This window comes from Hippopotamus amphibius, chromosome 3 (assembly GCF_030028045.1).
Source record: "Hippopotamus amphibius kiboko isolate mHipAmp2 chromosome 3, mHipAmp2.hap2, whole genome shotgun sequence".
In the NCBI taxonomy this organism is placed as follows: domain Eukaryota; kingdom Metazoa; phylum Chordata; class Mammalia; order Artiodactyla; family Hippopotamidae; genus Hippopotamus; species Hippopotamus amphibius.
In genome coordinates this window covers 106,192,507-106,209,484 of record NC_080188.1, presented here as the reverse complement: position 1 = coordinate 106,209,484, position 16,978 = coordinate 106,192,507, and the positions used below count along the sequence as shown (strand labels likewise).

The 16,978-nt window shown below is 33.2% G+C and overlaps 1 protein-coding gene across 1 annotated transcript; it reads right to left on the bottom strand.

Moving 5' to 3' along the window:
• Window positions 1-2,942: 2,942 nt before the first annotated feature.
• On the bottom strand, window positions 2,943-3,869 carry LOC130849672 (olfactory receptor 5W2). Its single transcript, XM_057728759.1, has one exon. The coding sequence runs from the start codon at window positions 3,867-3,869 to the stop codon at window positions 2,943-2,945; it is 927 nt and encodes a 308-aa protein (XP_057584742.1).
• Between the last annotated feature and the right edge of the window lie 13,109 nt (window positions 3,870-16,978).

Sequence of the window (16,978 nt, the reverse complement as noted above, 5' to 3'; positions counted from 1 at the left end):
TAGACATTCACCCAAATCTCACATTGTTTTGCCATATTTATAGTTAATTATTTCAATGGCAAAGATGAAGGAAGAGGTCAAGATATAGGAATTTGACTATAATATTAACATATTACACACTGTCATGGATAAATTGCATTTGGACAATGATATTTTCCATCTGCTTTTGGTGGATGTGTGAGAAGAATGTGATGTGTGATGTGCAGAGGCCAAAAGGGAAAAGAATGAAGAATATTGAAATAGGCTAGAATACATGAAAGTCTTTTGATACAGTGTGCTCTTTTTCTGCAGAACGTCAAGAAAGAAGAGTTATTATATACCATTGACCAAATTCCTATTTGAATTACAAATTACCTACAAAATATTTCCATAATTTCTCATTCATTTCTCCAATTCTAGGAAAGAAAGCTTACAATTAACTAAATCAGTTAGTTCTGTTTTTGGAATTCCATTTAGTTGGCTTAAAATTTCCTTCTTTTTATATATTACCCACTAGAGCCAATAAAATGGGCCAATATTTATATTAAATCAGTCTTTAGATGCTGAAATAAATGTCTATCATAAATATGAAGATGGATTAATTAGATCCATAATTTTATTGATGGGAATCTATTGACACTCTATTTTGTTGACTTTAATATATTTCAGCCAATGTTTTCTGCCATACTGCTCCTCATAAACAAGAACTCTAAAGAAGTTTGGGTGACTTGATAAAATACACCAGGAGTAGAAACCTTTAAACCTTTCATATTATACAAGAATTATCCTAAGGTTTTTCTACCATGAGAACTTTTCTTACAAACATGCCATAGTGTTCCACAAATGCCACCCTAAGTAACAGAGAATGTTCATAGGCTTTATTTTCTATTTTGAAGTATTTTCACATAAGAACAATTTACAATGGCAGCTAGAAAATTTTAAACTATCAGAGGCTTTTAACTTTACACTTTTAATGGATAAAAAAGGGTCCTTTTATGGTATTTCAAATATATGGTAGTATCCTCACTTTCTCAACAAACCAATTTAGTGCTTTAGCTTTCAAGAAATAAGATCGAAGGCAGATGAAGTAGTCAAACATCAAGAACTTTTAACTTCCTAATTCTAGTGCAATTGATATGTACGTCTTTATAAGTCTATTATTTTAATGTCCACAACCATTTTATGCACCTTCCAAAAAACTGTTGTGTATAATTTACAGTATGTACATTGTATTGTGATATGTGTGTGTGTATGTGTATATATATGTGTGTATATATATGTATATATACATATATTTGAAGGTGATTACCAAATTCTCAGTTAATTTTGTGTTACTGAGATATAAGTAAAGTCAAAAAATGTCTACTATTTTTGTTTATTACATATTTGTTTATGTTCCAGGCAGCACACAATGCTTTGGTTTACAAGGACGGAATGTTCAGTCCTTTAGCAAAGAATGCCCACAAACAGGGGGATACAAAATAATGCTTGAAGTAGGTGGTTGTTTGTGAACTACAAGGAGACTAAGAGGGGCATTTAACCAGGGCTGAGAATGAGGAAGAAGGGAAGGAAAGTGCAGAAGAATTGACAGTTGATAATGGAGGAAGGGCAGAAGAATGGATAGTTGATAATGACACTACAATGTTTTACTTTAAAAAGGCTCTCTCCATAGGTTTTTAAAATCTAATCTTTAGACTTCTTATGTTTCATTTAACTTTATTCAAATGTAATTGACAAATATCACTTATAATTATAAGGTATAGAATGTGATGATGTGATGTACATATACATTGTGACATGATTTAACACAATTGAGTTACTTAACATATGCATCAGCTCCCATAGTTACCATTTTGAGTGTGTATCAGGTAGAACAGTTAAATTCTACTCTCTTAGCAAATTTCAAGTTTATAATAAAGTACTGTTAACTAGCAGCACCATGTACATTAGATCCCCAAAACTTATTCATCGAATAACAGAGTTTGTACACTATGACCAATGTCACCCATTTCCCCCATCAGCACCTAGCAACAGCCAATCTACCCTTTGTTTCTATGAGTTTCAGCTTTTTTTTTTTCCTCCTTTTTTTGGCAGCACCACATAGCTTGCAGGATCTTAGTTCCCTGACCAGGTTTCGAACCAGACCTGGACAGTGAAAGCGCCAACTCCTAATCACTGGACCGCCAGGGAATTCCCAAGTTTGACCTTTTAGATTCTACATACGTGTGAGATCATACAATACTTGTCTTCCTCTGTATGAATTATTTCACTTAGCCTTTTACTTTCATGGTTCTTGTATGTTGTAGCAAACATGACTTCTTCTGAAAGACATGGATTTGTCCACTTCAACTCTGGATAAGTGTCAGATCCTCTCCCTACTATCATTTCGTCTCCCAAATTAAATCATTTCAAGATTTGACTTAATATCTCTATCCAAAGATGCCTTTCTTTTAGACTGGTTTTATACATTTTTGCTTTGGAATTATAGTCCTCTATTTTTATGTGGTCCTCTATGAATTTGAGGTTTAATATGAATTATTTGGTATTTACTTAATATCTTATTAATACTAGCTTATATCCAGTGGTATTTAAACTATAAGTTGCACTATAGTATAGAAAGAACTTAAATGCTCAAAGGTCACAGAATAAATGCACAATAAATCTTAGGGTAATTGACCTAATGTTTGAATAGAAACTGAACAAAATTAGCATAAGGAAAACTCAGAAAGTTTTTTCACATAGATGAAGTGCCATGTATATATTCTAGAAACATAGTGAAGCATACAATGTGTGGGGAACAGCATTATAATGAAGATTGGAATTTAATACAAATGCTACCTTATTTAAGAATTTGAGAAAATATGTTTCTCATGCATCCTCCCATTTAATTTTAATAAATCATCAATCTCTATATGTGTATAGATATATATATGTGCAAATATGCCTAATATAAATATTTAAAATCATCTTTTATTTTTCAGTTTTTCTAGGGCCTCTTTCACATCCTTGTTCCGCAGGCTATAAACCAGAGGGTTTAACATGGGAATCACAAGGGTGTAAAACAATGAGGTCATTTTGTCTTGATCTAGAGAGTAGGAAGAACTCGGCCTAAAATACATGAAGAGCAGAGTTCCCTGGAAAATTGTCACAGAAGTTAGGTGAGAGGTGCAAGTGGAGAAAGCTTTGAACCTCCCCTCAACAGAGTGAATCTTCAAGACTGACAAGATAATATAACAATAAGAGACAAGGACTCCAGAAATGGTACTCAATTCAATAAAACCAAAAATGGTGAATATCACTAACTCATTGACTTGTGTGTCTGAGCAAGATAGCAATAGGAGAGGAGGAACATCACAAAAAAAGTGGTTAATCTCATTTGACCCACAGAAGCATAAGCGGAATGCTAATGTCGTGTGTATCACAGCATCTGCTATTCCCACCAGGTAAACACCAACCACAAGCTGGAAGCACACTCTGCTGGACATGCTGACTGCATAGAGCAATGGGTTGCTAATGGCCTTATATCGATCATAGGCCATCACTGCCAGCAGTAGACACTCAGAATCTACAAAGGTACAGATAACCATGAATTGCAGAGCACAGCCATAGAAGGGGATTGATTTGTTCCTGGCAAATAGGTCCACCAGCATCTTGGGTCCAATTGCTGTGGAATAGCAGAGGTCACAGAAGGAGAGGTGGCTGAGGAAGAAGTACATGGGTGTGTGCAGCTGGGGATCCATTCTAATCAGGATTATCATTCCAAGATTTGCTAGAAGATTAATGAGATAAACAAGGAGAAACGTGGTAAATAGGGTCACTTTGTTCTCGGTGTTGTTAGTAATTCCCAATAAAATGAATTCAATCAAGGAGGAGCAATTCACTCTATCCATCCTTCTTAGTTCTTGTGTAAATTTTTTGAGAAAATGATTGAGAACATGACACATGAATGTGTAACACTTCTGTACATCTGCAAAATATGAAAAGACAGATCATGATTTTTTTTCTATGTGTCTTTTTATACTTAGAAAATAATCCAGATCATGGATATCCACTCTTTAAAGAAGGATAGGTATCTATTACACAATAATAAAAATTATCTGGGATAGACAGTAGAGAAATTCAGATGAAAATCTAGATGTCATTCATGAGATATCTTACTTTCTACAGCTCTTCTCTGAGCATTACTTTACTTATCTCAAGGAGCAGATTTAGATGAATTTGCCTCTTCATGTCTTCAGAATAATAAGTAAGAGAAACCAGTGTTAGAAAGACCAAGCTCTGAGACATATGACTGTTTTTCCTATACCCAAAAATATTCACTTTGATACAAAAAATGATTACAAAAATGATTACAATTTTTATGTTTCTCAAAAAAGCATCATGTTTTAAGAGTCTTTGTTTTAGTTCCAGAAATAGTAAGTATATCAATGACTAATAATGATAAAAAATTATCTTACTTGTTTTAATTTATGTTGTGTATAGTGTTTGCTGAGACATGATATAAGTATTATTGGCATGTTATCTAGAAATGTATTATTGCTTTCCCACAGTGCTCACTACCTCTTTGTGGGGTGCTTGTTGTCAAAGGATGAATATCTTGACTCATAGATGAAAAGAGCTAAAAGAAAGTGAAAATAGCAGAACTTATCACATACATTTCCGTCAATGTAGATTTTAAATGGCTTTTCATATTATAAAATAGAAATGAGATGAGGGACAATAAATGCTTCTAAAATACATGGACTTTTCTCTCTGTTATATGTGTGCAGATGAATTTGCACATGTTTTTATTTTTATTGTGGTAGCTACACTATTTTTTTCAGTGAAACAAAACAAAATATAACTTAAATTCATGTATACACTTGCCCAATAATAAAAAGAGTAAATGCTTTCCTGTGAACCAATAGCAAAATAAAATAATGTTGTATTGTAGATATTAACACATTCAGACAGATTCTTTTGATTCTGAGGTGAAAATATTAATTCTAACACATATATGTAGACTATAGAAAGATGGTAGAGATCAATCAGTTTGCAAGGCAGAAATAAAGACACAGATGTAGAGAACAAACATAGGGATACCAAGGGAGGAAATTGGGGGCTGGGGGGGGTGGGGGGTGTTGTGGTGGGATGAATTTGGAGATTGGGATTGACATATATACATTGCTAATATCAAGAAAAATATCAAATTGTACACTTTAAATATATGCAGTTTATTGTATGTCAATTATATCTCAATATAAGTTCTTAAAAAAGAAAATATTTCTAGCTATTAAATGCAGATTTTAATGAGTAGGCAGGCTTAAAATGCTTCAGTTACAAATCTTTTTTTTCTCAAAAAGTTAAGTTTTTTTTGGTTCTTTTTGTTGTTTTTTGTATTAGAGAGAATTTTCTGATTTGTTAAGGGTGGCTCCATTCTTTCTGAAAAGTATCAGCTCATATCCAAATAATGAATTCTTATGTAGTTATTAAGGCACATTTGTGAATAATTTTAATGAGATCTGACTGGGTTTTACATCTGATCTTTTGTTTCAAAAAGTTAAGTTTTTTCTCCTATATTCTTAAGTTGGGATCTGGAAACCTACCTGAGATGAGCAGGACTTGGGTGGCTACACAATAATAGGCAGACTGCCTTTTATTTTATCAGGTGCATTGGGACTTAACTCTCTGAAGCTACTGCCCTTGGGCTTCAGTATTATGCAAACACTTCATTAATTATATTCCTGCTTCTGTATTTCCCCCTGTGAATTTAGAAACAAATTAGCAAAGGCTGAGCTTTTATGCTTCATGATTGTCACCAAATTGATCTATGGTAGGAAGGAAACTGCAAACTGTATTTCTGGTGTGCTTCACAGTTACCTGGAGAATATCTCCTGCTTCTCTAGTCAAAGAGGAAACCTAATGACACTCAAAAACATCCCCCCTTCATCATTTCCAATGCCTTTGGATTGTTTATTGTGTTTTTGAAACACTGTCCTTTGTACCTCATTTAGGAAAATTACTAAACTTTGTATTTTCTTTTTCACTGAAATATGATACATATAACATAAAATTCACCCTTTTAATGTACACAGTTCTTTGGTTTTTAATATATTTTCATCATTGTTCAACTATCTCCACTACCTACTTCCAGAACATTTTTATCAGTCCACCAAGAAACCCATATCTATTAGCTATTACTCCCTTTCCCACCCTTCCCCAGACCTAGCAACCAGTGATATACTTTCTGATTCTATGTGGTTTCTTATTCTTGGCCTTGCATATAAACAGAATCATGCAATGTGTGTGTGTATGTGTGTGTGTGTGTGTGTTCTGTCAGGCTTATTTTCTTCAGTAAGATGTTTTTAAGGTTTATCCATGTTGTTGCAATTTTTAGAATTTTGTTTCATTAAGTGATACAATAATAGTTCACTTTATGGATATAACACATTTTATTGATCCATTGTCCAATTGGGTGAAAGTCTGGTTGTTTTGGCCTTTTAACTATTATAAATAATGATGCTATATCATTCTTAGCAATACTCCCTTTTAAGGCCACTTTCATCACCAAACATCATCTTACTCTCATCCTCCAACCACACATCCAAAGATATTTCATTGATCTTATGAATCCCTCCCATTCTCTAAATAGTGTTCTCTTTTCCAACTTATGTTTATTTTATTCATTTTAGAATATCTTTACTTCATTTAAGGCCTCAGGAATAAGAGCAATGATTATTTTGTATTTTCTTAACTCCAAGGTAGAAGGAGTTGAAAAGGTATTGCTCTCTATTTATTGTTATTTTTTATTATTATTACATATTCTCAAGTATTTCTTGCTATCAAAGTGATGTAAAATAAATAAAATTATACAGCTTTGGGGGTTTTTCTACAGATATAGCCCATATGTGCAAAGATGACTCATTTAAAAAATTGTGTACTTATGATAATTTTTCTAAAACTGCAGTTCCATTTTTTTCATTAAAATAATTTGTTTGCTACTATCTACATTACTTCTGTGCATATTTGAGAAATATAGGAAGTTTTCTTTTCACGTCCTCCTGAACTCCTTCCCAAAAGATAGCAATGGAATTCTCCATACTCCTAAAATTTAGTCTACCATCTAGATATCTCTGATATGACTGGGCTACATCCCAAGAACCCAGAACTAATTCTCCTTTCACAATGACCTGAATAATTAAACTGTCAATCAGTCTCCCTCTATAGGTGTGCTGTTGAAGTAGTGCTTCATTAAGGGACTTTGGGTAAGTGTACGCACAATAAAATTAAAAAGAGACTACAAACAGGCTCACAAATTTAATTCCAATATTTTAAGCTATTAACAAACAATCTTGCAATCTGAAAGTAAAGAGTTCTACAATGGGCTAATGATAGTTTGGGAAGATTAAAGAAATTTGCACACTTTTCACACATTTTCCTCAGAGCTACAGTACTATTTATCCTCCCTTTGAATTTTTGCCATACTTTGGCTATTTTGACCAACACAAATTGGCAGAAATTTTGTAAGTCATTTCTGGGTCCAGCCTTTAAGAAGAAGTATCTGAAAGCCATGGCCTACCATGTAGGAAGTCTGACTAACCATCCAAATAAATGATGTGACAAGTTCTGGGATTACATAGACAGGGAAGGGGAGAATGTCAGGTCATCTTTCTAGCCATTCTCATCCTGTGCCAGGTATGAAAGAGCTTATAACCTAGCCCATCTTTTCACTGAATATTTCATGTAACCTCAGTAAGCAAGAGAAAGAATAAAATAATGAGTCATGGTCATTATTTTAAGTCATTTAGTTTTGATATACATTTTAAGTAGCAAGGGATAGCTGGAACAGTGTGGAAAAATAAATCAGTGAAAAATAAAATTTTAGGAATATGTATATACACATGTATATATATTAGGAATATATATATATATTCAAAAAATGAGGAAATGTTTGAATACCATATACCTACCTATCTGACAAAAAACTTGTGTCCAAACTATATGAAGAGTCCTCACCAATAGAAAGAAAAAAAAAATAACAAAAAATGGACAAAGGACTTGAACAGATACTCTCATCAAGATGTATAGAACAGACCCATTTCAGACCTAGGGACACATACAAACTGAAAGTGAGGGCATGGAAAAAGTTATTCTATACAAATGGAAATCAAAAGAAAACTGGAGTAGCAATACTCATATCAGACAATATACGCATTAAAATAAAGAATTTTATAAGAGACAAGGAAAAACATTACATAATGATCAAGGGATCAATCCAAGAAGATATAACAATTGTAAATACATATTACCCAACAAAGGTGCACCTCAATATATAAGACAATGCCTCAATATATAAGCCACAAAAGGAGAAATCAACAGTAACACAACAATAGTGGGGGAATTTAACACCGCACTTAGACCAATGGACAGACCATCCAGAGAAAAAATTAGTAAGGAAACAAAAGCCTTAAATGACACATTAGACTAGATAGTCTTACTTGATATTTATAGGACATTCCATCTGAAAGCAACAAAGTACACTTCCCAAGTGCACATGGAACATTCTTCAGGATAGATCACATCTTGGATTACAAAATCAAGCCTTGGTAAATTTAAGAGAATGCAAATCACATCAAGTATTTTTTCTGACCACAGTGTTATGAGAGTAGAAATCAATTACAGGGAAAAAAAAAAACTAAAAATGCAAACACATGGATGTTAAACAATATGTTACTAAACAACCGATGGATCACTGAAGAAATCAAAGAGGAAATCAGAAAATACCTAGAGACAAATGACAATGAAAACATGATCTGAAACCTATGGGAGTCAGCAAAAGCACTTCCAAGAGGGAAGTTTATAGCAATACAATATTAGCTCACAAAATAAGAAAAGTCACAAATAGATAACCTAACCTCACACCTAAAGCAACTTGAGCAAGAAAAAACAAAACCCAAAACTAGTAGAAGGGGAAAAATTATAAAGATCAGAGCAGAAATAAAGGAAATAGAGACAAAATAAAGACAAAGAAAACATAGTTCAATGAGTCTAACGTTGTTCTTTGAGGAGATGAACAAAATTGATAAATCTTTGGCCAGACACACCAAAAAAAAAAAAAGGGAGAGGACTCAAATCAATAAAATTAGAAATAAAAAAGGAGAAGAAGCTACAACAGACACAACATAAACACAAGTAATCCCAAGACACTACTGCAAACAAACGTATGCCAATAGAAGGGACAACCTGGAAGAAATGGACAAATTCTTAGGAAGTTACAATGTCCTAAGACTGAAGCTTGAAGAAATTAAAATATGAACACACCAATCACAAGCACTGAAATTGAAACTGTGATTAAAAACCTTCCAACAAACAAAAGTCCAGGACAAGATGGCTTCACAGATGAATTCTATCAAACATTTAGAGAAGAGTTAACATCTCTTCTTCTGAAATTCATCCAAAAAAGCAACACTCCCAAGTTCACCCTACAAGTCCACCATCATGCTGATACCAAAACCAGAAAAAATATCACACACAAAAAAGAAAATTACAGGTCAATATCACTAATGAATATGGATGCAAAAATTCTCAACAAAACAGTAGCAAACGGAAACCAACGATATTTTGAGAGGATCATACACCATGATCAAGTGGGATTTATTCCAGGCATGCAAAGTTTCTTCAATATATGCAAATAAATCAATGTGATATACCACATTAATAAACTGAAGAACAAAAACCATATGATTATCTCAATAGATGTAGAAAAAAATTAGACAAAATTCAACACCCATTTATGATAAAAACTCTACAGAAAGTGGGCATAGAGGTAACTTACCTCAACATAATAAAGGCCATATATGACAAACTCACAGCAAACATCACTCTCATCACTGAAAAACTGAAAGCATTTCTTCTAAGATAGGGAGCAAGACAAGCATATCCACTCTTGTCACTCTTATTCAACATTGTTTTGGAAGTCCTGGCCATGGCAATCAGAGAAGAAAAAAATAAAAGGAATCTAAACTGGAAATGAAGAAGTAAAACTGTCACTGTTTGCAGATGACATGATAGTATACATAAAAATTCTTAAAGATGCTACAGAGAATTACTAGAGCTCATCAATAAATCTGGTAAATTTGCAGGTAACAAAATTAACACATAGAAACCTCTTGCACTCCTATACACTAATAACAAAATGTCAGTAAGAAAAATCAGGAAACAATTCCATTTAACTTTGCATTAAAAATAATAAAATAAGTAGGAATAAACCTACCTAAGGAGGCAAAACACCTGTCTCTGAAAACTATAAAATACTGATGTAAGAAATGAAAGATATTTTACACAAACAGATGGAGAAATATACCATGCTCTTGGATTACAAGAATCAATATTGTCAAAATGACTATACTACCCAATGCAATTGACAGATTCAATGCAATCTCTATCAAATTATCAACAGCATTTTCCACAGAATTGTAACCAAAAATTTTAGTTTATATGGAAAAACAAAACACCCTGAATAGCCAAAACAATCTTGAGAAAGAAAAGCGAGCTGAAAGAATCAGGTGACCTGTCTTCAGACTATCCTAAAAAGCCACAGTCATCAGCAGTATGGTACTGGCATAAAAACAGAAATATAGATCAACGGAACAGGATAGAAAGTCCAGAGGTAAACCCACGAACCTATGGCCACCTAATCTATGACAAAGGAGGTAAGAATATGCAATGGCAAAAAGACAATATCTTCAATAAGTGGTGCTGGGAAAGCTGGACAGCTACATGTAAAAGAATGAAATTAGAATACTCTCTAACATCATACACAAAAGTAAACTCTAAATAGACCAAAGACCTAAATGTATGGCTGGATACTATAAAAACTCTTGGAAGAAAACATTAGGCAGAACACCCTCTGGCATAAATCATAGCAAGATCTTTTTCAATCCATTTTATAGGGTAATGAAAATAAAAGCAAACATTAACAAATGGAACCTAATTAAACATAAAAGCTTTTGCACAGCAAAGATAACCATAAACAAAATGAAAAGGCAACTCTAGAATGGGGGAAAAAATCTTTGCAAATGAAGCAACCAACAAGGGCTTAATCTCCAAAATATACAAACAGCTCATGCAGCTTAATATCAAGAAACAAACAACCCAATCAAAAAATGGGCAGAGGATCTAAATAGACATTTCTCCAAAGAAGACATACAAACGGCCAAAAATCATGTGAAAAGATGTTCAACATCACTAATTATTAGAGAAATGCAAATCAGAACTACAGTGAGGTACCACCTCAAAACAATCAGAATGGCCATTATTAAAAAATCTACAAACAACAAATGCTGAAGAGGGTGTGGAGGAAAGGGAACCCTCCTGCACTGTTGGTAGAAATGTAAATTGGTACAGCTACTATGGAGAACACTATGAAGGTTCTTTAAAAAACTAAAAATAGAGCTACCATATGATCCAGCAACCCCACTCCTTAGCATATATCCAGAGAAAACCATAATTTGTAACAATACATGCATTCCAATGTTCATAGCAGCACTATTTACAATAGCCAGGATGTGGAAGCAAACCTAAATGTCCATTGACAGAGGAATGGATCAAGAAGATGTGGTACATGTATACAATGGAATATTACTCAGCCATAAAAAGAATAAAATGATGCCATTTGCAGCAACATGGGTGGACTTAGAGATTGCCATACTGAGTGAAGTAAGTCAGAAAGAGAAAGATAAATATCATATGATAGCACTTATATGTGGAATCTAAAAAAAAAAATGATACAAATGAACTTATTTACAAAACAGAAATAGTCACAGATGTATTAGAAGGCCAGCTTATGGTTACCAGGCCAGAAAGTGGGAGAGGGGTGTAAATTGGGAGATTGGGATTGAAATATACACACTACTATATATAAATCAATAACTAATAAGGACCTACTGTATAGCACAGGGAACACGTCTCAATACTCAGTAATGATCTATATAGGAAAAAATCTTAAAAAGTCAATATATGTATACGTATAACTGATTCATTTTGCTCTACAGCAAAAACTCACGCAACATTGTAAATTACCTATACTCCATTAAAAATTAAAAAAAAATAAGTTTAGAAAAACACATGTATAAACAGCAAGTTAATGTGTAAGAATTTGCACAGCATCCTAAATTATTAAGGAAATGACAATAAAGTGATAATATTTGTTAAATGGTTAAAATTAAAAATACTCATCATACCTAAGGTTTTGTTTTATCTGAATTATGATTTAGGATTTTACAAGCTGAATAACATAAAATATCTCCTAGTGGGGTTAGTGTTTCATCTTAAATAACTGAAAAGTATGTCTTTAGGAGAACATGTCTTCCTCAGGTATATGCAAGTTGGAAAAAAATTTTATTTAGGATTTTCCTGGTGCCCCTGGAGACGTTAAAACAATTCTGTATAGGCAAATGTCTATGGAAGAAATTACTTTCTTCAAAATATAGTTTCTGTTCCTCAAATCTAGAGTTTTGTGACACAGAGTTCATTGCATGGACACAGTACCAAATACATTATGTCTCACCACTGCTAGGAGAATCACTTGGAGTACCAGTGTGTGAATATAGATAGTATTGTTCTGTAAGCAAGGCAGTACTTGTAAAGATTAATAATATACTGAGATACTCTATGAAATTATGCACTACATCAAAATCACATGTGCACAATGACACTAATTTTGTACAAGAAAAATTTAGATTGAAAAATAAAAATAAAGCTACTTATCATCTGGTATTTAATATACTTTGTTTATGGGAAAATCATTTTAGAGTCTAATACACGTACAGAAAAGTTTCAACTAAAAGAGCATACTGTAATTTTCAGAAATGAAACCAGAACAATAACAACAAAAAAATTTAGTAGCATCTCAGAAATTTTCCCCACACCCAACACAAATTGGTGTTGAATATGATACATTACTTAGATTACTTAGTTTTTATATTTTAAGGTATATAGTAGTGAAATTATACAGCTTTTACATTTTTATGCCTGGCTCCTTCACTCAATATTACGTTTGTGAAATTTCTCAATGCTGTTGTATTTGGAGGTAGTTCATTTGTCCTCATTGCTGAATAGTTTTTCAACATATAAACTTACCATAAAGTTATTTATCTAATATAGAGCCAGGGCCAGTAAACTAGAGCCATAACATTTTATCTAAGCTGAGACACACCATTTCTTTTTGTACTGTGGATGGTTGTTTTTGTGATACAGGAGAAAACTGTTTAGTTGTGACCAAGAACTTATGGCCTACAATCCCTTAAATATACACTATTTAACACTTTAAGGAAAAATTTGTCAAGTCCTGATCTAACTTATTGCAAAAATTTGAGTTGTTTTCAGTGTTATACTGTTGCAAATAACACAATGGTGAATATTTCCACATGTATCTTCTAGTGAATATATTCATTCTTCCCTCTTGGGCATAATTCTAGAGGTGATATTTTGGGGTCCTAGGACACTTATATGTCCAGCCATAGGAGACTCGGCCATGGAGTTTTACCAAGTGCAGTGCCAGTTCTCAATCTACTCTCAGTGTGTAAAAGCCATGGTTGCTTCACATCCTCACCAGTAGTTGCTGTTTCTATCACTTATAATTTCCCATTCTGCGGATGTGTTACAATATGACTTTTGACTTTTTATTTGTTTTTTTTTTAAATTGATAACTAACAAAGTTGGATATCCACTTCTATAAGGAATCTATAAGATTCTGAATTTGAATAACAGGCCACACAATTACATGTTTAAACATTAGGTGATGAAGTGACTCCTTTTTTTTCTAAACATTTTTCAGATCCTTCTTAATACTGTGGTTGGATTACACAGTGGTAGAGTCATATAGTATACAGGGAGGCTGCATCAGCTGCAAAGGAACATGGAGATAACCTACTTGAGGTCCCTCTCTTACACAAGGGAGACTGGGGGATAGAAAAGAAGAGTGATGAGTTAAATTTAGAGTGGTGCTGCTGCCTGGGTCATATAATGGTTCTAAAGAGCTAGATTTCCAGGTAGGAAATGGAAAGTCAAAAATAGAATTGCAGCTAAGTTAAAAGTCACTGCCTCTGGCATGAGTAGAAAACCTCCTCCTTATTGGTTTATTGAACACTATCACTGCTCTATTTCCATCACATGTAGTTATATAGCCCATGACCACTACGTATCTGTCTGTCCTCTGCATTAGATATATACCCAAATCTATCATTGCTATGCCACATCTATACTTAATTATTTCAATTCAAGGATGAATAAAGGGACCATGACATAGAAAATTGACTATAATATTAACACATTTCCCACTGTCATTGATAATACTGTATTTGAACAAAGATATTTCCATCAGTCACTGGTGATGTGTGAGAGGGATGCGATGTGAAGAAAAGAAGGAAAGGTAGTGATGAGGATTGAAGTAGACAGGCTAGGATACATCAGAGTCTTTTGTACTGTTGTTCCCTATTTCTGTAGAAGTTCAAGATGGAAGAGTATTTATACGCCATTAACCCAATTTCTATTTGAGTTATAAATTCCCTAAAAAAATATTCTAATCATTTCCGATTCAACCTCTCCAATTCCAGATAAGGAAATCTGCTAGTAACTAAATATTGTCTGCTGAAATTCTATTTTTGACTTCCATTTAATGGGCTTAATTTTTCTTTCATTTTCATATCAGATGAATTTGATCTAATAAAGTGGACCACTACGTAGATCAAATCAGTCTTCAGATGCTGTAGTATCTGTCATATGAATGGAGATAGATAAATTAGATAACATGTTTATTTACCTCTTAATACATGGCAATCCACTGATGCCTTATTTTTCTTAGACTTTAGTTTTCAGACAATGTTTTCAGCCATGCTGCCTTTTGTAAGCAACAATTCCAAAAGAGTTCGGTGTGGATTGATAAAATATGCTAGGAGTAGAAACCTATAAATCTTTTCTCTAAAAGAAGAATTCTTTGAGAACTTTTCCTAACATGACATAATGTATTACAAATGCCACCTTGAATACCAGAGAAAACTTTTAAGCTTTACTTCCATTCTGAAATACATTCACATAAGGACATTTTAGAATGGCAGCTAGAAAATTTAAGATCAGTGCCTTTTAGGTTTTACAATTTTAATGGATAATTAAAAGTGTCCTTCTGTAGCTTATGGTCCTTCAAATATATGGTCACACCCTTGCTTTTTCAATAGCTGTTTCAGTACTTTAGCTTTTAAGAAACAAGAACAAAGGCCAATGAAATATTCAAATATCAAGAACTTATGGCTCTTTATTTCTAGTGTAATTAATATGCATGTCTTTATAGATACATTGTCTTAGTACCCACAACCATTTCATGTACCTTCCAAAAATCTGTTGTACACATATGCACACAATATGTATACAATATGTATATGGTATTGTGCTATATATATATCTAAATTTATATTTACATATACATGCACATATATACATACCCATATATAAGGTATGTATGAAAACATCAGTCAATTTTGTGTGACTAAGATATAATTACCACTCAAAAATACTGTTTGCTGTTATGGTTTATTACATAATTGCTTGTTTTACCATTTTATGTCCCAGACAACATGCAGGGCTTTGGATAACAGGGATGGAATGCTTAGTCCTTTAGCAAAGAACACTCACAAACAGGGTGATATAAAATAATGCTTTATATAGATGTTTGTTTTTGAAACACAAAGAGAAAAGGAGGGGCACTTAACTAGGGCTGAAAATGAGGAAGAAGAGAAGGAAATTATCCTAGAGGATATGACAGAAGAGACAATAGTTGAAAATGACAGCACAATGATGTACTTTACCAAGGGTGTTTCTATTGTTCTTTAAAACCTAACTTTGTACTTCTTTTCTCTTCCCTTTTCCTAGTTTTATTCAGGTATAATTGACAAATAGCATGTACATTTATGAGATTTGCAATGTGATGATTTGATATACGTGTATGTTGTGAAATGTTACCACACTAAAGTCAGTGAACACATTCATCACCTCACAGTTACCATTGTAGTGTGTGTATAGTGAGAACACAAGATGTACTCTCTTAGCGAATTTCAATTTTATAATACCATATTGTTAACTGGAGTCACCATGTACATTGGATCACCAGAACATATTCATTGAATAGAACAACAGAAAGTTTGTACACTTTGATCATGATCCATTTCTCCTATGTTCCAGTCCTTAGCAACCAATAATTACTCTTTGTTTCTATGAGTTTATTTTACCTTTTTAGATTCACCACATACATGAGATCAGACAGCTCTAGCTTTTGCCTGACTGACGTATTTTATTTAGCTTAATGCCCTTGAGAGTCTTCCATGTTGTAGAAAACATGACTTCTTTACTTCTAAAGTTATGGGCTCGTCCACCTCAGGACCTCTCCAATTGCCACATCCTCTGACTACTACCTTTTCATCACCTAACTTGGACAATTTTTAGATGTGAGACTGAATATCATTATCCAAAGATACCTTTCTCATGCACTAGTTTTAGACATTGTGTTTGGATATACAGATCTCAAATTTTTTACATGATGATTTTGAGGCACATTATGAATTCCTTGACTGTTTACTAATTAATGTGTAATATTAGCACCAACTTAAATTCATTAATATAGAATCAACAAGAGGTACTATAAAATATGAAGGACTTTAGTGCTCAAAGCTTGCTCAGTAAATACACAATAAGTCTTAGTGAAAATGAAATAATGTTTGAATGAAAAATGAACCAAATATTAGTAAAATTAGAAAAGTCAAAAGGTTTTTCAAAAACAGTAAGTTCCATGTGTAAATTCTGGCCTCATGCTAAGCATGATATGTGAGGGGAACTACAATATTTCTTAACCATGGGGTTGTTCATTTAGGAATTTGGGAAAATTATGTTTCTCATGGGCCATGCCATTTAATTTTACTTAAACAATTACTATATGTGTGTAGGTGTGTGCACATATGCAAAATATAAATAT

Coding starts and splice junctions, on each gene's coding strand:
- LOC130849672 (XM_057728759.1), bottom strand. CDS start 3,869: ATGGATAGAGTGAATTGCTCCTCCTTGATTGAATTCATTTTATTGGGA.